The sequence below is a fragment of the Drosophila miranda genome, chromosome XR (genome assembly GCF_003369915.1).
Source record: "Drosophila miranda strain MSH22 chromosome XR, D.miranda_PacBio2.1, whole genome shotgun sequence".
NCBI classification, from domain to species: Eukaryota; Metazoa; Arthropoda; class Insecta; order Diptera; family Drosophilidae; genus Drosophila; species Drosophila miranda.
The window spans coordinates 9454347-9473552 of NC_046674.1; the positions used below are offsets into that span (position 1 = coordinate 9454347).

Below are 19206 nucleotides of genomic sequence, written 5' to 3' on the forward strand. Positions count from 1 at the left end.
GAATTTAAATACACTTTTATTGATGAGGGAAGCTGCTAACGAGGAAGGGGCGACTAGGGCGAGTTTTTCTCCTGCCTGGGAAATGTATCTTTAATGTCGAGCAAGCAATGGAGCTTTTAGGGCAGATTTTTACTTAATTAAGTTTATTATTTAGGACACAATCGATGCCGTAACAGTACTCCAGGGAGTGATTTTGGTCTCCAGAACGGGGCAAAGTTTTCCTCGAAACTTGTTGAGCGCATTTGTGTTGTATTTTCTGGAGTATAATTAATAAATTTTAAAGTGCAACTTGAGATATTTATTGGCTATTTAGAAACCCGAAGTTAGGTTCATTCGTACTTAAAGATAAATCACTTGTTTGTGGTGAGTTTTCTTCATGTTTAGATCTTACTAAACAGTAGCCAGCATATCATGTGCATGGGATTCTTTTGGACCTCATTTAGGTAGAAGATTGAGTGCCATTAAAGGAGTCTAACGTTTTAGGGCTATGAAAGGGATCAGGGATGCCCCTCTTCCTTCTGCTTTAGTGCCTCCTGAGATGAGAGTTGTCGACGCTCTCCACATACACTTTTTCAAGAGTGCTCCAGTGGATTTCCCAGCCTTTGAGGCGGCTTCTTCTATCTCCGTTTTTTTCATCCTTCCTTCATTTCTTTTGCAGTTATTTTTCTGTATAGAACATGTTACCTGTTTGTAATGCAAACTAACGAGCGATGTCCTGCAGAAAATCCTGCAGAACGCACACAGCTAAGCTCCTGACATGCACACAAGGGGCCACTTAGAAACTGCACACAAGAGTGTAGGGCTGTGTGTATCTGTGTGTAGTTGTATTTGCGCTCGTTGTCAAGAGTCAATTGACAAAGTTTAACAAATTGAAAAGGCACCGGGATAAGCAAAAAAAAAAACCTAAAAAACAGCAAACGAGCGAAAGGAGAGCTAGAAAAAACCATTTCTGGCATTCAAATGGGCGCCAATTTGCTCTAAAACGCCGCGGGGCTATATAAATATGTGTGTATACTTACATGTGTGTGTTTTTGAGTGGCTTTGCGTGTGTGTGTGTGTGTGTGAGTGGGGGTAAAACGTTTAGAGTCAATTGTTTGGCTGCTAACAAAAATCATAGCCTACTTATGGGGACTTCATCCACATTTTATGGAAACGAAATCATTTGTATGAACAATTTAAGTCAATCAGGAGAGAATTTCTTGATAGAAGAACATAAATATGTGATTTAATGTGTTAACATGTTAAATATTTAATTAACCTTTGCATTCTGGGAGGGAACTGATTGATTTAAATGTGAAATTTGATTCAAAATGCAAAAAATTGGAATTCAATTTAATTTGACATATATAATACAATTTATTGACTTGATAAATACTATACAAGTTAGTTTTTAATTATGCCGAAAAGGGTTGTTATTTAATTTAATATAATATTAATAATAATGATAATATTCATTTAAATTTGTTTACCCTTAGGCGGGCATCACGCGGTGCAACATCGACGAGTCCATTGATTCCACAAACTCGAGCTCCACCTGCCATAGTCCCATGATCTATCAACGTGATGAGACGCAGCTGCTGCAACAAGGTAATCGTGAAATAAAGCTAAAGAATTTCCCTTCCTAATAAGAAAACGTTTACTCGAAAGGGAAGGGAGGGAAAAGGGAGAGGCTACTGAGGGTCAATAAAAATACCAACATGCTCTCACATGTCTCCTTTTTCTCTGTGGACCCTCCTCTTCCTGCTCCTCTTCCTCCGCCGCATCGCTCAAACTGTCACAAGTTGATTGTCATTGTCATATTGAATTTGACGAGGCTATTTCGCAGTCTCCCTCCACATCTGCACATCCGTAAATCCGCACATCCTTGCATCCTCACGTCTCACGTTTCTCTGGCTTCTCGTTTCTCGTTTTTCTCCTCGTCATTGGCATTTCACTCACATATCGCCGCCTCCTTAGAACTAGAGGTTGCCTTGGTTGAGCCTCAACCTCATCCACGTTCTACTTCTGATTTATTTTAGTTCTGTTTCCTAGGAAGCAGCAGCTGGAGAGGCAGAGCCTGTGCCTTTCTGTGCCTTCCTTTGGTTTCTCTTTTCGATATACTACCCGTACGATGCGTAGATTTCTATGGAAATTTACATAATCACGTTTGGCATTTATTTATTGATGCATATAAAAACATATTCTCAGGATGCGTGTTCTTCAAGCTCTCCATCTCTTCGGCTCTCCTGCCTCCCGTCCTTTCTCACTCTCTCCTCTACCTTTCCCTCTCTGTTGTTATGTGTCTGTGGTTTTCTTTTTTATTTTTTTTTTTTGTGCATTGTGGTCAGAACACGGGACAGTTGAATGATTTTAATATGACGATTTGGCCGACATTCTCCATTTTACAATAAAATATTTTATGGCTTTGTGTGCTGCATTTGAAATCAAGGTTTCCATTCTCGTTTTACTCTCCTCGTACTCCATAGGGAGAGAGGAAGAGTGATGTTGTTGTTGCGTGGAAGAACTGGAGAGAGAAATGTCAGAAGCAGTCAGTGGCGAACATTGATGATGTGCTACAAACACCCAAACACACACATAATGGATGGCCAAATCGAAAATGTGTGTACAACACGTTAAGCGAATGAATTGTGCTCAATGTCAGAATGGTTTAGGAGTAGGAATATGTCTGGGGAGCAAGCGGAAAAAAGAGCTGCTAGCAATACCTTCAAACTAATCCTAGTTTGTTAACGAACACTGATATTCCATGTTGGAAAAAGCTAAGGAATACTGATCACTGTTCTAGGTGACTGTCGTTATTAGAGGATTCTTTTCATACCCAGTAGTTTTGAGTTTCCAATAGCTTAAGCACAACTTCACAACGTTGTTCAACACCTATACCTTTCAACATTAATATTATGCTTTCATTCTACACATTTCCAGCATTTATGAGTCGCTTCCTATATTTTATTGCTTTCCAACACTAATATTACACGACTGCACATTCCCTACCAACACTGAACAGTACTACTCTCGTCAAGTTACTGTTACAGCAAGGTGGACGGTTCTTCGATTACAACGCTGTAGTTATACTTGCCAGTGTATCGTTTACCAACACTGACAGTCAATGGACTCGTACTCTCTTCACATTGCAGTTGATATCATCTCTAATTTACATCTCTGATTTGCAATCAAGTGCAGATTCATTTCGACGTTCCCCCCGCAAGTCAATGACCAATCCGTTCCAATCCAATTCACAATCAAAGCTCTCTATGGGGCTATGCAAAAACTCTCAAATTTCATGCCGATTCAGGTTTATATGCCGGCTTTCGGTGCTTTCGAAACGTTGTAATCGATGTTACCAGCAATTTCCATAATTTTAATCTACTTGTGCAGTCAGCAACTGTGACTCTATGAGGAGTGAGGAGTCCTCGAACATGCAGTAATTATATGTGCGCTGACTACTGCACTCCGCATTCCAGATTCCAGATTGCCGATTCTAATCTTTAATCATATGCAGGAGATAATTACAGCTGCGATTATTGAGTGAATTCAATCAGACTCCTACGAATCAGAGTCTGTGTGCCGCAGAGCTAATGTGGCTTCTGTCTGAACTGATGCATATTTATATGTCTAAGCTGTGCTCCTGTACTCCCTCCCTGTCCTCTTCCTCCTTTTTGTCTTGAAATTGAATTTGAAATGTGCCTACGATTATGCTTTCAGGTGATGCCAGCAATGTGGAGGCCAACAATCCCAGTCAGGGTGGTGCCGGTGCTGGTGGCGGCACAGGTGGTCCTCTCAGTCCCAGCATTTCCTTCTGGTTCCGGCTGAACCGCATCATTCTGCGCCTCTGCTCGACGCATCAGTTTAAGAATCTTCAGGTAAGCTACTTACGCTCCAAGCTTAGCATGAAATGCTTTGCCGAAACAGCTCTCTCAACTTTCCCCCTGCCCCTCCATTCCTTTTGGCAAAAGTTTGCATAAAAGCCCGCCCACTGGTAGGTCTGTTGTCTATTCGATAAGATGGATGTGACATCAGATCCGTCTGGTTTCTTCTTCTGCTGTACATGTCCAAAAAACGTTACAGCATGCCGCCATCAAGAACCCCAAGCGACTCAAAGCCAAAGGTAGTTATGCATGGATCCCAGACCAAAGCAATGAGTGCCCCGAGAGGCATTGCTGCATGACGCGTGGCACCGTTGACACAAATTTGAATTGTTTCATAGCTGGATCATATACTGTAAATCTAACACTTAGGGTGTCCTAAGGTTTTAAGTTCGCTTCCAGCATGACTCTTCTATTTAATTTCTGTTACGTTTTTTTTCAACTTTTTATTCCCCATTTTTCTTCGTCTGCTTAGGTGGAAATGCTGTATCAGCGTTACTTTTTGAGAATGAACCAAAGTAACACGACTCACATTTTGGCCCTGCTGCTGGTCCTCATCCTGACGCTGTCCGGAACGCACATAGTTTTTACCACACTGCAGCTTTGCAAAGGCGGAGGGAGTGCAATAAAATTGGAAAGTCTCAGCCTGGACGCAAATACCAGTGCCAGTGGCAGTGGCAGTGCCACTGATGGAGGCGGCAACTTAACGACAACCGCAATGAAGCCACCAACGGCAATCGGCCAACAAATTGCCAATGGCAGGCGCTTTCCTGCGGCGGCTCTCAATTTGAATTTTAATCTGAATTCAAGCGGCAGCATGAGTACGGAACGTGATGTAAACCAGGAACAGGAAAGGGAACGGGCGTCAGGCGGTGTGGCAGGAAGAGCAGGCCCTGATTCTGACCGCGACCTTGTTGATTTTGATGTGGATGCCGACGATGATGGACGCCGGACGCCGCTGTGGAGCCAGCAGCAGGTTAGGCAGAAGCGCAAACATTACCGACGCCCCCAAAAGCATCGCTACAAGCAGCATCAACAGCATCGCACCAGGTGAGAGAGGGAGGGAATCTCAGGTGATGGCAGGACTAAAGGACTGAAAGGCGACTAATATTTCCCTCGTTCGCATTTGAGGTTTTCCCGAAAATCCAATCAAACAACTTTTCCAGGTTTTTCCAGCTTTTGCTGTTCTGCTGTTTTGCTGCTGATCCCGAGCCCATAAAAGTATCCCAAAAGTAGGCTCAAATTGAATTTAAAGGCAGCTTTGGGGAAAAGTCCAAGCCAAGACATCAATTGTTCGCAGGAGCATACAGGCATACAGGACTTTAATAAGAATATGCTTATATTTCAATTTTTGAAGCGGGGGCTGGGGGCTGAACGGATGAAAAATTAACGCAAATATTAAGCAGAGAAAATACTCGACGCATCAAAATAATGATTTTAATAGGAAAATAATCCCAGACCTTCTATTTGTGGATTGTAATCCATTTCCAGGCGGCCCTATTCAATGTATTTTCATCTGCCCCAACCGAAAATAAATTGGGACAAGATTGCCATAAAATATGCAAAAGTTTAAGTCAACTTAAAACAAGACGCAACAAAGTTGAGGGAGTTCAAGGCAGAGTAATCTGAACTTAATCATGGAATTTAATGAACGAAAATCGATGTAATCGAAATATACGAAGGCAAAGCTAAACAAAGCATTCGATAAATCCTAAAAAAGGAAATAAAATAGTTTTTTTAGAGATTAGACATCGTCATTCAATCAAACAGAACAACACAAAGCAGAATAGAACAGAATCATTGGCAAAACATGACTTCCTACCAAAATGCATACGAATATTCCCCACCGAATTCCATTTACGTTTTCATTTTCATGAATTTCCACATAAATATTTATTCCACAAAATAAACAGCAAGATGGATAGTTGGCCGCACATCAAACGCGCACATTTCAATCAATCGAATGAATCTTTTGTCTGTCACTATTGCAGATACAGAATACGAAGCAGGAGGAGTCTGCAGGACAAGGAGGAGCCTCTGGAGGAGCAGGTGCTTCGACTGTCCGGAAAAAACGCGGCTCAACTGATTATTGAGCCCGATCAAGTCCTGTCTGATGTCCTGTCCGATGTCCCATCTGATGGTGATGATGATGTGGCTGATGGGGAAGATGGGGCAGAGGGGGCTGATGGCAGTAAACGCATTACGTATACGCCGCGTGTACGCGACAACAATGAAATTTCACATGCGGAACGTGATGAAGTGTTAAACACATCGTCAAAGGCAACAGCAGCAGCAGCAGGACCTTCGGAGGATAATTTGGGACACATCCTCTCCGCACTGGTCATGAGCATTGACGAGTCCGTTCTGGTGTTCCTCATCGTAATGCTAATCTGTGGCATTGTCTATGGCTGTGAGTCTCATTCAACTTTAACCATCGATTGAAACCTTTGAATCTTTCAATTGTATCTTTTGACACAGTTCTGCTTTGTATCCTCGCCAAGCCGGCAATGAACGAGATATTTCTGGTGCTGGTTTCCTATGTGATATTGGGCACATTCCTCGCCATCGAAGTGGCCGTCAGCTATGCCATGCAGCCCAGGTTCGTCCTGCAGCTGTTGCCTCCTGGAAAATTAATCATTCTCACTTCGCTAATTGCTCGCACATCCATCCATCCATCCACCCATCCACCATCCACATTGGGCCCATAATCAACAATCATCCTAAGCAAACACAACATCTGCTATCCTTTGACATCTGCTGTCCTTCCATTGTTCTAATTACACTTCTCTTGCTTCTCTTCGGCAGCAAATCCTTCAATGGCAGCGCCTGCAGCATCGTCCTCATCTACATGACCTACACTATGCTGCCCCTCCGCCTGCGGGAGGCTCTGATCGGAGGCTTCCTTCTGAGTGTCGTTCATCTGTACACCTGCCTGAGGTTCACCACGGCAGCAGCAGAGGAGAAGACTCTCAAGTGGGAGGAGGTGAGTACCTTTCATAGGGAATCATTCAGTCGACTCCCAGCAGACGTTTCTGTTGTGCTTGCTGCCCAATGAGGCATGCAGCCAGCCATCAATCAACAGGTTCGGCATTTTCCAGTGAGCCGCAAATGCAAATTCATTTGCAAACAATAAAAGTGAAACGTTAAAGAAGAAAATAACACAGACCGAGAGCAAGAGACAGAGAGAGAGAGAGAGAAAGACAGTGGGAAAGTGAGAGAGCTTTAATTGCCCCAGGGGGTGGCAGCAGTGTGTGGCATAGAGTCCATTCCCTCTTCAGGGGGTAGGCCATAAATGAAATGAAATTAAATTGCCGCAAAATTGAATGAAATCGAGAATGCTCCAACGCTGTTATGGGACCGTCCATCTCCTGCCTCCCGCCTCCCGCCTCCTACCTCTTGTTCCGCATCTTTAACCAATGTTTTTCATTGTCTTTATGGGTCGTAATGTCATTAATGCTCCCTCTTCAATGTCCAATCTCTTTTTGTAGCTGCTCGCCACAGTGGTGGCCCTGCTGCTGGCCAACCTCACAGGCGTCTATACCCACTGGCCCAAGGAGAAGGCCCAACGAAAGGCCTTCATCGAGACGCGGCAGTGCATCGAGGCGAGGCTGCGGACACAGCGCGAGAACCAACAGCAGGTGAGTACGAGAGGGGAAACCCTTCTGAGTGGCAGAGAAAGCCATTTTCACAGGTGTCATACGATGTGTGTACGGTGACGGTGTCTGCAAATAAATAACATGAAAAGGGCAAAGGCGCAAAGCAAACACAAATGAATAGAAAGCTGAAATTTTCCACGAATTTTTTGCATCAAACGGAATCCTGATAAAGAGCGAGGGCCACCAACTGCTCCGCTCCTAATCTCCTGTAGCGCCTGGTTGCCGCACCCTCTCTGCTGGTTCTCTTGATTCGTTTGTTGGCCTTTTGATGGTAGATGGTAGCCAAACAAAGGACAAAAGGGCATCAGCCCACGCCCTATAATTTGGCATCACCTTTTGATGATGCCTCCACCTCCTCCTCTTCGTCCTACAGCTCCAGCTCCAGATTGAACTTGAAGTTGTATTCTCATACAGAGAACCCTCCTCTTAGAACCAAAAGAAATGAAACAACAAGTAGTTATGCCACAGAAGATGTCTGCCGACTTAAAGATATCCTGTACTGGTGCAGAAAATTAACTGAACTCTACGCTTCCCTACTTCCAACTGTAACTTTTGTCAATTGCATTATATCTTGATCAACCAATTCCCAGATCTATAACTCAAGAATTGACACTGGCTGCAGCCTGCTCCTTGGTTTGCTTGTTTTGCGACTTTCTCTCAGTTTAGCCACAGCATTAGTCAGCCCTTATGCCCTACGAAATAGCGGGTACTTTCGAATAAAGCATTCCACCATCTCTCCCTCCATCTCTCCTCTCATTTGTTGCAGGAACGCCTGCTACTGTCGGTCCTGCCACGACATGTGGCCATGGAGATGAAGGACGATATTGCGGGCCAGCCACGTGACACACAGTTCCATAAGATATACATACAGCGACATGAGAATGTCAGGTAAGTGTTCCCCATCTCCATCTCCATCTCCATCAGTGTTAGTGTGTATCTGTGTGTCTCTCTCGCTGCGTGTGAGTGAATTTATTTGCATGCAAAGTCAATAAATTGCTCGACTCAGAGTCTGAAGCTTTGAATGTGTCTCTGAAGCGTCTGTGTGGGGCGTGGGGGATTCTGTAGCGCAGTCAAATGAATTGTTATGCAAAGCCAAAAAAAGGAAGGTAAAGGCGCACAGTGATACCAAAACGCACACACTAATACACGTTCAAACACACAGCCGAACACAGCACTCAACGAAGCAAAATAAAGCATACTTTAAGACGCGCACCTGTTTGAGCCTCTGTCTTTCGTAGTTGCTCTTTTCTTGGTTTAAGGGGAGAGAGAAGTACTTGGGAATTCTGTTGAAAGTTGTTAAGGAGAGAAAGTGGAAAACCCCTGAAAGTGAGGCTAAATCTAAGAGACTTTTCTCGAGGAAATGTTCGTCCTTTTACTGATATAGTGAGGAATGGGAACAGGAATCTTCCACCTATGGCAATTATAGCCATAGCTCTGTATTTCAGGGTATTTCAAGTTCCCTATTCTCCTGTTGATTTCTTCTGTTTGTTTAGCCACACTCTTTTCCCTCCCGAAAAGTTGTAGCTCAAACATTTTGTATTAAATTACGTGCAGAGCCGCCTAGGCCTAAGCCCTTCTCCGTTACGAGTCGTAAAATCAGCGGAAAGTAGCAGCGAAAACATGGAACGTGGGAGGTGGGACGTAGGATGGGGACTTGGCAAGTGAGAGTTTGAAGAGCATTGCTAACGGAGCTCTGTCAACACATGGCCTATTGCGAGTATTTCCCGTGCAAGTAAAGGATTTGCCGCCATTAGATTTACGAGAATAAATAACCAACATAATAATTCAAGGCTCAAGACTAAGGGAAAATAATTCTCTGGCAAGACTTGGGGGGTGGGTGGCGTGTGGGAGTGGGAGCTAATGTAGTGAAAGATATAGAAAAGGGGGAAAGTTAAATTTATTAAAAAATTCCATTCAAGCAGCTTTGTAGATACAGTAGAAGATCACTCAAACGACTGAAAGGCGAAAAACCCAACAGAAATGTTGTCCGCCAATTCACAGAGCATTCACTGTACACAAAACACCCACACACACACACACACACTTACACACAGATATAGAAAGACACACAGATGGAAGAAGATTGTCCTGCAAGAGAAACTGTGCCTCGAGACTTGTATCAACATCGAGTGGAGTCGAGGGAACCGCAGGCTCTGTAATATTCGTTGCGTTTTCTTTGTTGTTGCATGGTTTTTCTTGCCTGTCTCTCAAGCTCCTCCCCGTTTCCCTTGCAGCATCCTCTTTGCGGACATTTGCGGTTTCACCAGCCTCTCGGATCAGTGCACCGCCGAGGAATTAGTGCGTCTGTTGAACGAGCTCTTCGCCCGGTGAGTATTCCCATTCGCAGCAGAAGTATCCAGCATCTGGCATGAGTAGCGTAGTTAGGAGTCTTGTGGCTACAATTAATGGGAAAAACTCCCACTGCCTGTCTCGGGTTGAAGCTCTTGCCAGACAGAGCCTGCGGCTGTATTAATTGTTTCGAGGGAGCGCAGGATACAGCACTGACCTCGGGTCAGCGGGCAGCCTCATCAAAGTGGAAGTACGACGAGTAAATGAGCGCGTAACAAGTGGCTCGGTTAATGCCGGATGGATGGATGGATGGATGGATGGATGGATGGATGGATGGATTCCAGTTGCTTTAATTCTCTCCTTAAAGGAGAACTTAAATTACTTCTTATGGCTGTTCGATTCGATTTCCTTTTTGACTTTTCATTTCCCCCTCTTGTGTCTTGTGTCTCGCGTCCCGTGTCCTGTGTCCTGTGTCCCGTGTCCCTCGTGTCGTGTGTGTTGCAGATTTGATCGATTGGCTGCGGAGCATCATTGTCTTCGCATTAAGCTGCTGGGCGATTGCTATTATTGTGTCTCTGGTTTGCCGGAGCCAAGGCCGGATCATGCCCATTGTGCTGTAGAAATGGGACTCGATATGATTGACGCCATTGCGTGAGTATCCGTATCCATGTCCCCATGCGGACAGGACATCTATGGGACACAAAAGGATGCTGATGTTTGCGGCTTTGTTGCGGCTGCCTTTCCCTGTATCTTGTATCCCATTTTTAGGCTGGTCCGCGAGGTGATGGCCGTCAATGTGAACATGCGAGTGGGCATCCATACGGGCCGGGTGCACTGCGGCGTCCTCGGCCTGGTCAAGTGGCAGTTCGATGTGTGGTCCAACGATGTGACCCTGGCCAATCACATGGAGAGCGGCGGCATACCCGGGTAAGTCCTATCTGCCATCATATATATCCAATTAATTACGGGGTTCGCATTGTCTTTAAGAGCCAGAGACATAGAGGCATTTTGGGGCAAGAGAAAGGGAAATCCCATTCAATTTCATTTAATTTTGCTGCCATTCCTTGCGAATGCCACTGTAAATCCCATTCAATCCATTGAAAATCCCCATTTTTGGTCAGTTTGTGTGCCACTTCTGGCGACAGCTGTGAATAATGGCCATGAATGGCACTCGTCCTAGACAGTCGCAGAGCTGCGGAAGGAGTTTCCCTGGCTACCCTCCGTTGACAAGTTTCTGCCACTTCCGTTTGTGTATTGCGCACAATTAAAGCCACGTTGGTTCTTGGTTCTTGGCTGTTGGCTGTTGGCTCGTGGTTCGTGGTACACGCGGGGGCCAAAAGTCTCTCAAGCACCTTCCTGCCACGTCCACGATGGCACTTGAAAGTCCAAAAGTGTCGCCGCCTTCTCCTCTTCTGCGGTCGTTCTTCCTGCCTTCCGCTCGAGGGTGTGGCAATTCGTTGTAATCGTTGTAATTGCCGCCGCACACATTTTGCATGCGTCTTGTCGTGGCAGCAACCAAGCCAGGAGCCAGCCAGGAGAGCGTGTGTCAAGTTATTGGTAACTTACGAGTGGCTTTGGCAAACAGCCCCCAAAGACCCCTTTAAGGATCGCCACCCAATCGATTATAGCCCACACAACTCTTTTGTGGCATGTGGCACGCCCACACACAACCGAACAACAAGACACCCACACGGCCATGCGACCATGCGACCACTGATAAGTGCTCCCGCAACAATATTTTGTTGCTGTTGCTGTTGATTCAGCTGCACTTGCACTCACTTGCAACACTTGAGCAATTTGTTTCTGTTCCTGGCATACCCTGTTAGAGAAAATGGAGCTTTGAGAGGGTGTGCTCGTACCAGGCAGAGGATGAGAGTTGCTTAGAGGTGACCCTATTCCTTACTCCATTACAAACTAAGGCCGATCGAGAGCCGTGTGAGCGCTAGGACGAACGCGATCCCGCTCACAGAGGTCTAAAGAACTCTTTTCGATAAAATCGTGTATAAAACAGTTCTCTACCTACATTCCGAGTATCAATGCGATCGGTTAAAGTCATAATTTCCATTATGATTTCTAAAATTAAAGGGTAACCTTAGTATCCTCACTCACGCCTTGCCGCGCTCTTCCTTGTTTTCTGAGTTTTTGAATATTCACGCAGCGACTTTGGACTTTGGGTGGAAATTTAAGTAACTGTTAAGTTTATTTGGGTCACCCGGGCGATGGCTACAGCGACGGCAGCTCGTTTGTTAGCCTTGTCTGGGGGTGAAATTAAAAGCAAATAGCTGCAGTGGGTGGCTCAGTGGTTGCCTGATAAGCTGCAATTTGGGCTGGAAGCCACTGCCAGCCACTGAAAGAGTCGAGAGTCGGGAGTCGAGTTGAGTTGAGTCAAGAGTGGAGCGCATGTAAAAACTTCGTTAGCTGCAAAACAGAATGCAGAACAGTGGCTGGGATGGTGCATGGTGCAGGGTGCCGGGTGCCGGGTGCAGTGAAGCAATCCATAACAAAGCGTCATGTAATTATCAATAGAATCAACAACATGAAGTTGGTTTACGTGCCACGTTCCGGGGAGTAGAAAATGGCAGCCGTTGCCGAGGAGCATTAAAAACAATTTACCCAGTGTGCTGCAGATAGAGAGAGAGCGGCAGCTGTGGCAGTTTGTGTGGCATGTAATGTGAGCTTGCTGCTACTTCTGCTGCGGTTAACTGCAGTTGGCATCCACCCACATACATTAGAAGGAGAGGCACTGGCAGTGGCAGAGGTAGAACTTAAGCAGCTTCGGATAATCATTAGGATGTCCTCCGCCTTTTACGCTTCTCCGCTTTTCCTCTTCTGCAGACGCGTTCACATCACCAAGGAGACGCTTAAATGTCTGGATGGCGATTACGAGGTGGAGGTCGGCAAGGGAGCCGAACGCAATTCCTATCTCAAGGATCATCAAATAGAAACGTATCTCATAGTGCCAGGGGATATCTACAGACCTGTAAGTGTATCTTGGTAGTATATTTAATTGGATTATCTGTATCCTTATCCCTCTTAAGCATAAAAAGTCTCGAAATCGCTTGCAAGTGAATGGAAACATATCCAAGGAGTTGCGCATGATGGGGCACGGCACTGCCCAAAAGCATTCCTCCAAGTAAGGCTATCTATACGGCTCTCTATAGATTCCACGTGAATCTGTGACCTGTAATTGTCTTTCCTCCATTTCAGATTTGGTTTTGGTGACAGTTCGGAGAGCACCAAGGATCCAGAGGATGAGGTGAATGAGTATCTGATGCGTGCCATTGATGCCCGAAGCATTGATCATCTGAGAGCCGAGCATTGCCAGTCACTGCTGCTGTGCTTCAAAAAGAGTGTGCTGGAGAGGAAGGTACAATATAATCCACAATCCACAAAATATTTAAGAATTATATTCTCGATAAATATCGATATCGTATATGGATATTGAAAGCTCATCCTCACCGCAATTATTTCTTATTAATCTTATTTCTTAGTTTGATCAGTAATCGCTTTGCTTATCGATAAATATCGATGGTTTTTGTCATCTCTATGCCAAAGTTATCCTTTAAAAATACAAATTTCGTTATTGTTGTCGATTTTATTCTGTTTTGCAGTACGCCAGCGAACCGGATCGCATGTTGTGTGTGTACTTCTATTGCAGTCTGTTGGTCCTCCTCGGCACAAGCTTAATGCGGCTGGTGGTGTTCCAGAGGTGAGTGGAAAGGACAAGTCCCCTTTCTGTTCATACATATTTGCTTCTGCATGAAAAGGGGCGTCCAAGCGAAGCGTTGCCCCTCGGGCTCTTTGGCTCTTTGGCTCCTTACTCTTTGCGAAAATGTTGCCAAAATATTGTTTTATTTATATTGCCAACTATCCATGCTCCTGGAACCCCCCCGCCCCTTTTGTGACCCCCTTTTATGTGACCATTCTTCTACTTTTTCTACTTTCCTTCTCCACCCCACCCCAACCCAACCCACCCCACCACATACATATCTGTTGCAGCTCCCTGCTGACTTTGGCCTTGTCCCTGGTGGCGCTGTTGCTGTTGATATTCCTGGTATTTTTGGTGGCATGTCATAAAATCAACTTTCAGGTAAGCGTACAAGGGGAGTTGGTGCTGGTTTTTGCATTTTTCATTCGACGAATTCCACAACTTTTTAGCTGCCATCGGACATCAAACGCTTCTCATTGCGCATTCACAGCAATCGCAGGATATCGCAGTTTTTCGCCTTTGCCAGCGTCGCCCTGATTGTCCTCACCACCCTCCTGGCCATGGTGAGTATTCACGGGTGGTATAGGGATACAGGGGGTTTTAAACTCTCTATTAACTTTATGGCATAAATATTTAAGGCAGTGCCAAACAGAAAAATGGCACAAAGAAGATTTATTTACAACATTTTATTTCAATTGGTGAAATCTTTCAAAGGAAATTTAATGGAACTATGAAAATTGCACAACTTTTGGATACAAAATATTGAGGATCAAAATGAAATATGGTCATATGCTATCTTGTCATATTTCTGTCTAAAAAATCTGACAAATGGTGAAATATTTGTGAAAACATATATTCTCTTTTTTTGTGCCCTGAAAGTTGTATCCTCCCAAAAGTTGTTTTCTGCTTATGCGACAAATTCGGATTATACTCGTAGGAGTGAGAGGCTTTTGGGGATGGCTACCATAGCTTTGAGGTTTAGGGAAATTCGTAGATAATCTCCATAAGTTAACGGTACTCCAGATTCCCAAACAGCCCGAGGGACTGCCAACCTTTCCTCTTCATTTGGCTGTGCATTTGTCTGGGATCGCTCTGGGTGCTGGCAAAAGTTTCCCACTAGGGAAAGGCAGGGGTGAAGTGGCAGGCAGAGTATTTAGGCGACCCTCTTAGAAACGAATAAAAATAAAATGTACGTTTTGTAGTCGAAATAAAATTGGGGCGCGCTTGTTGCGTTTGCTCTGCATTTTGTTTTTTGCTGCTGTTTGGGGGCGCGTCAAAACAAAAGTTTTTCCATTAAAGTTGGCCATTGGGAAAAACAAGAATTTTCTCAACGCTGCTCCCGGGCCCCTCCCGGCCCCTGGTGTCCCCGGATGATGAGGTGAGAGGTGGCTTTATGGGCAACTTGTTACCTTCCTGCCCCCTGGCCTTTTGTCTGTGCAAAGTCTCGCCCGCCTCAGAGTTCTTTGACATTTCGTTGTCACTTTGTGGGGTTTCAACAGAAGGTGGCTAGGGGGCTGGGGGCCTGGGAGGCTGGGGTCCTCGAACTGTGTGTTTAACGGCATTTCAAGAGAGGCATGCCATTCGTATTCATTTCGGGAGGCCGCACTTAATGGCGCCCACAGATCGTTAAACTTTTCTAATGTGCGTTTCATGGCCCAGCAGCTAATTAGGAATATTTCGCTATGTTGCGGTCTCTAGTTGCAGGAATCCTCGCGACAGCTGGAGCTGCTCGAAAGCCACCGCTTCTGGATGGAGGTGAATGTCACCGAATACAATCTGGACGAGATGCTGTTCCCGGAGTCAGTGAAGGCACCCGACTGCGACTTCTATCTGGCGTACAATGTGAGTGTGTGTGGGTGGCATAGCTGCTGGAGCTATAATTTCCTGATTCCGAACAGACATTCCTGCTGCTCACCCTGCTCTCGATGATGAGCTGCGCCACCTACCAAGTGCTCCGGATCCTGCTCAAGCTGATGCTTCTGCTCCTGGCCTCCGGCAGCTACATAGCCTGCTCCTCCTATTTATATGCGCGCAGCAAGGAAATCAGTCATGAATTGGCGTAAGTATCTCTGCATCTTTGCATCTGTGCCCCATCTCAGTCCTCGGTCTGCCGGTTGCTGGCTGCGAATAAAAACGAATTATGTCGTAATGCAATTTCAGTTGGGTTGGGTCTCGAGTTCAGCTGGGTTTTCATTGGGGCGTTAGGGGTTGGGGGGATGGAAATGCATTTACTACAGCCGCAAACCGCATTAAAATTTTATTTAGCACTTGGGGCCACACCAACTGGAGCTCGAGCATCCGCCTTTGTCCGCTGCAGTCGCAGCTGCTTCTACTGCTCCTCTTATTGCTGCTGCAACAATATCCTGATTTTGCCTACTTTTCTCTCATTTTCTTGCCATCGCATTACGCTTTAATGGACTGGAATAACTTCGCTTCGTGATTATCGCCATTTTTGGGACTGCCTGCGCCTTCGTTTCTGCCACTGGAACTGCAACTGCGCTACGATAACGGCTAATGGAATAGGAATGAGGAGGCCCTACTGCGCTACATAATTGATTCCATCTTCCTTTTTGCATTCATGCTGGCCCTCATCTTTCACAGCCACCAGACGGAGGCCACCTATCGCTTGGATTTCATTTGGAAACTGCAGGCAACGGGTGAGTGCAGCTGAAACAGTATTTATGTCAGCCTAAACAGTGTTGGAAAGTGTGGAAAAAATTGTGTAAAGGTGGGAAATAGAAAGAATAAATTTTCCAGCACTGTAAATTTGAAAATAAAGTCTCTCTAACTATAAGAAATATTCAAAATGCTGTAAAGTCGTAGTGCCACAACAAAGGTCATCATTGGCAATAGTGTACAACCGCGATCCGACACTGGTGCATAGAAACCATTTCAATTAAATATGCTTCAACATTTTCGAGTGCATACTCCCAAATTTGATGGCGTAAAAGTAAAACTTTTCCCTTCTAATGAAACGAAAACCCTCAAATAATTTTCGCTGATTAGAATGTTGGCCATTGAAAAGTAAGCAATAAAAGCGACGGCTCATAATCAAAATGATGATGATGTTCTATTCTCTTTTCCGTTTGACACAGTGTCACGTCACTCATTTACAATGATTCCCCCCTCATCAGTGAGCCATCCTCAGGGAGAGAGAGGTGGGTTGAAGAGAGATACAGTGCAGAAAGTGCAGAAAGTTTCAGTGCCGCCTGACATATGAGCCACTTCATTAGTATTAGTGTACAATTGCATACTTACTCCCAATCCCCCTCCCGCTCTGGTACACCCACGACTCTACTCCTTTGCTCTCTCTCTCTCCCTCTGCACTTGTCTCCCTCTCCCAATGGGAGCTTTGGTGCTGTTGCTTTCAGAATGAACGTACATACTTCTCTCACGGTACGGGTACGTTACGGTAAACTGATAAACTGATATTTCAATTTGCTCTTCTGCTCTGCTTCTGCTTCTACTTCTACTTCTTTTTCTGTTTCTGTTTCTTGTTTTGCAGAGGAAAAGGAGGATATGGAACATTTGCAAGCTTATAACCGTAAACTGCTTGAAAACATTCTGCCCGTTCACGTGGCAGAGCATTTTCTGAGCCGCGAAAAGCACCTCGATGTGAGTATACATACATATATTCATATAATCATATATACACTCATGTTATCCATAAGCTATACACACAGTAAATGTACATATGTATGTATATCTATGTAGTTGCAGTAGTATTCGTACATATATTCATGATGCATGCAGCAAACTGTTCAACATATTAAAAAACTTTCTGGCTGTGAAATCTGCGCCAAAATGCACAAGCGACAGAAGGAGGGCGGGGGAGAGCGGGCACGGGCAACGGGAAACGGGCACGGCAACGGTAATAACGAAGGATGGAGCCTGCGAAGGAGGACCAATGCGGGGCACTGCTTGGAAGCAGTCGAGCAGCAGAGGTGGTTGCTGATGCGACCGCATGTGTGTGCGGGGCTTGAAAATGATTCAGTGCACCTGCCATCGCGGTGTGGTGGAGAGGCGAAGTGGGGCGAGGCTAGGCGAGGCACATGTTCCCACATTAAATGCAAATCCAACAAGCTAAGCAGCTATATTTGATAGCCAAAATGGCAACAGAGTGGGACACGACAATGCCACGACACTCTGGCATTGGGCTGCCATTTAAGCTCCAAAAAGCATCACTCACTGAGCGAAAGCAAAGCTCGCGTGGGATCGATCACTAAAAGCCAACTAGGGGAAGAGAGGATTTGGAACAGAGCGGCAAGAGCTTGTTCATAAATATAACAAGAGTATTACAAAAGGCGCGCAATGGAGGAAGTTTTCTAGCGAAGTAAAATCTACGTACCAACAAAGCCAAAAACAAAATGTTTGCCATCAGAGTGTTATTCCATATTTAGTATAACCCCCAAAAATGTTTGTCTCAGTGCACTCGGCAGTGCACAGAAAAACAGTTGCAGAAAACAGCTTTGCCAGCAGAGATGAAAATATAATTTAATTTTGTGCCGACATTTGCAGGATTTGTATCACGAGCAATGCGATTCCGTGTGCATCCTGTTTGCCAGCATTCCGAATTTCTCCGAATTCTACGTGGAGCTGGAGGGCAATAACGAGGGTGTCGAGTGCTTGCGTCTGCTCAACGAGATTATAGCAGATTTCGATGAGCTGCTGAGCGAAGAGCGTTTCCGGTGAGTCCACCTTCCAGCTTCCACCTCACCATCCCCTGCTCTTGCAATCATTTTCTGTTCCCGTAACACTTTTAGAGGTTTGTAAATTTTCCGCTTTTCCCCGTTTTTCCGCAGTTGCATTGAGAAAATCAAGAGCACGGGCGCCACTTATATGGCGGCATCCGGTCTGACGGTGAACACCTGCGACCAGGTCAACTTCAATCACGTCACTGCCATGGCCGACTATGCTCTGCAGCTGTTTGACAAGATTGAAGAGGTCAACATGCACTCCTTCAACAACTTTCGGATGCGCATAGGTGAGGCGAGTCTCTCAAGCGGGACGGGGCGGGGCATACGGTATTTCCGCATTCGTTTTCCACTCATTCGGATTTCCTTTCCTTTGCAGGCATCAATATTGGTCCTGTGGTGGCGGGCGTCATTGGGGCCTGCAAGCCGCAGTACGACATTTGGGGCAATGCCGTGAATGTGGCCTCTCGAATGGACTCCACGGGCGTCGTGGATCACATCCAGGTGAGTCCTCAACCTGAACCTGAACCCAAACCCGATCTTGATTTAATTTTCAGCTAATCGCGGGCACTCAAGCTCAAGCTCAAGCTCAAGCAGCGCGGTTTCCCAGCCGCACTTTTATTACCGAAAGTTTCCAGATGGCTCCTAAAACTGGGGAAATCTCTGGACCAAACTTTTACCTGAAACTTTTCCGGGGGATGGAGGGGGTGGTTGGTGGCTGCATGGTGGCCTCACCACGCCCGTCTAATCAATGGCAACCAGTGAAAATGGTTGACCATTTTCAGCAGAAAAGTTTTTTAGTGTCGCCAACCGAAAAAGCGACAGCAGCGGACTCAACAGGCAAAAAGGCACAGATACAGATACAGATACAGCAACAGACACAGATACAGACAAATACCAACGGCGGGAGACAGGTACAGATACAGTTACAAATACAGATACAAATGCGCATTTGATTTTATTTGCTTGGCGTCAATAAAAACGACGCAAAGGCAACA

The 19206-nt window shown here is 45.4% G+C and overlaps 1 protein-coding gene across 2 annotated transcripts in view; it reads left to right on the forward strand.

Moving 5' to 3' along the window:
- The window catches only part of LOC108151144 (adenylate cyclase type 5), a 38678-nt gene that overhangs the window by 17133 nt on the left and 2339 nt on the right, over positions 1 to 19206 (forward strand). For both annotated transcript variants that reach the window (XM_017279568.2, XM_033387261.1), the window contains 24 exons: positions 1476 to 1587; positions 3700 to 3857; positions 4336 to 4910; positions 5852 to 6270; positions 6339 to 6459; positions 6666 to 6843; positions 7349 to 7498; positions 8283 to 8404; positions 9751 to 9843; positions 10310 to 10456; positions 10574 to 10732; positions 12641 to 12785; positions 12844 to 12938; positions 13013 to 13172; positions 13417 to 13514; positions 13805 to 13895; positions 13964 to 14077; positions 15213 to 15356; positions 15413 to 15573; positions 16038 to 16171; positions 17020 to 17129; positions 18033 to 18202; positions 18317 to 18498; positions 18588 to 18712. In XM_017279568.2, the coding sequence (XP_017135057.1) occupies positions 1476 to 1587; positions 3700 to 3857; positions 4336 to 4910; positions 5852 to 6270; positions 6339 to 6459; positions 6666 to 6843; positions 7349 to 7498; positions 8283 to 8404; positions 9751 to 9843; positions 10310 to 10456; positions 10574 to 10732; positions 12641 to 12785; positions 12844 to 12938; positions 13013 to 13172; positions 13417 to 13514; positions 13805 to 13895; positions 13964 to 14077; positions 15213 to 15356; positions 15413 to 15573; positions 16038 to 16171; positions 17020 to 17129; positions 18033 to 18202; positions 18317 to 18498; positions 18588 to 18712 (3963 nt within the window). The remainder of the gene's footprint in view (positions 1 to 1475; positions 1588 to 3699; positions 3858 to 4335; positions 4911 to 5851; positions 6271 to 6338; positions 6460 to 6665; positions 6844 to 7348; positions 7499 to 8282; positions 8405 to 9750; positions 9844 to 10309; positions 10457 to 10573; positions 10733 to 12640; positions 12786 to 12843; positions 12939 to 13012; positions 13173 to 13416; positions 13515 to 13804; positions 13896 to 13963; positions 14078 to 15212; positions 15357 to 15412; positions 15574 to 16037; positions 16172 to 17019; positions 17130 to 18032; positions 18203 to 18316; positions 18499 to 18587; positions 18713 to 19206) is intronic.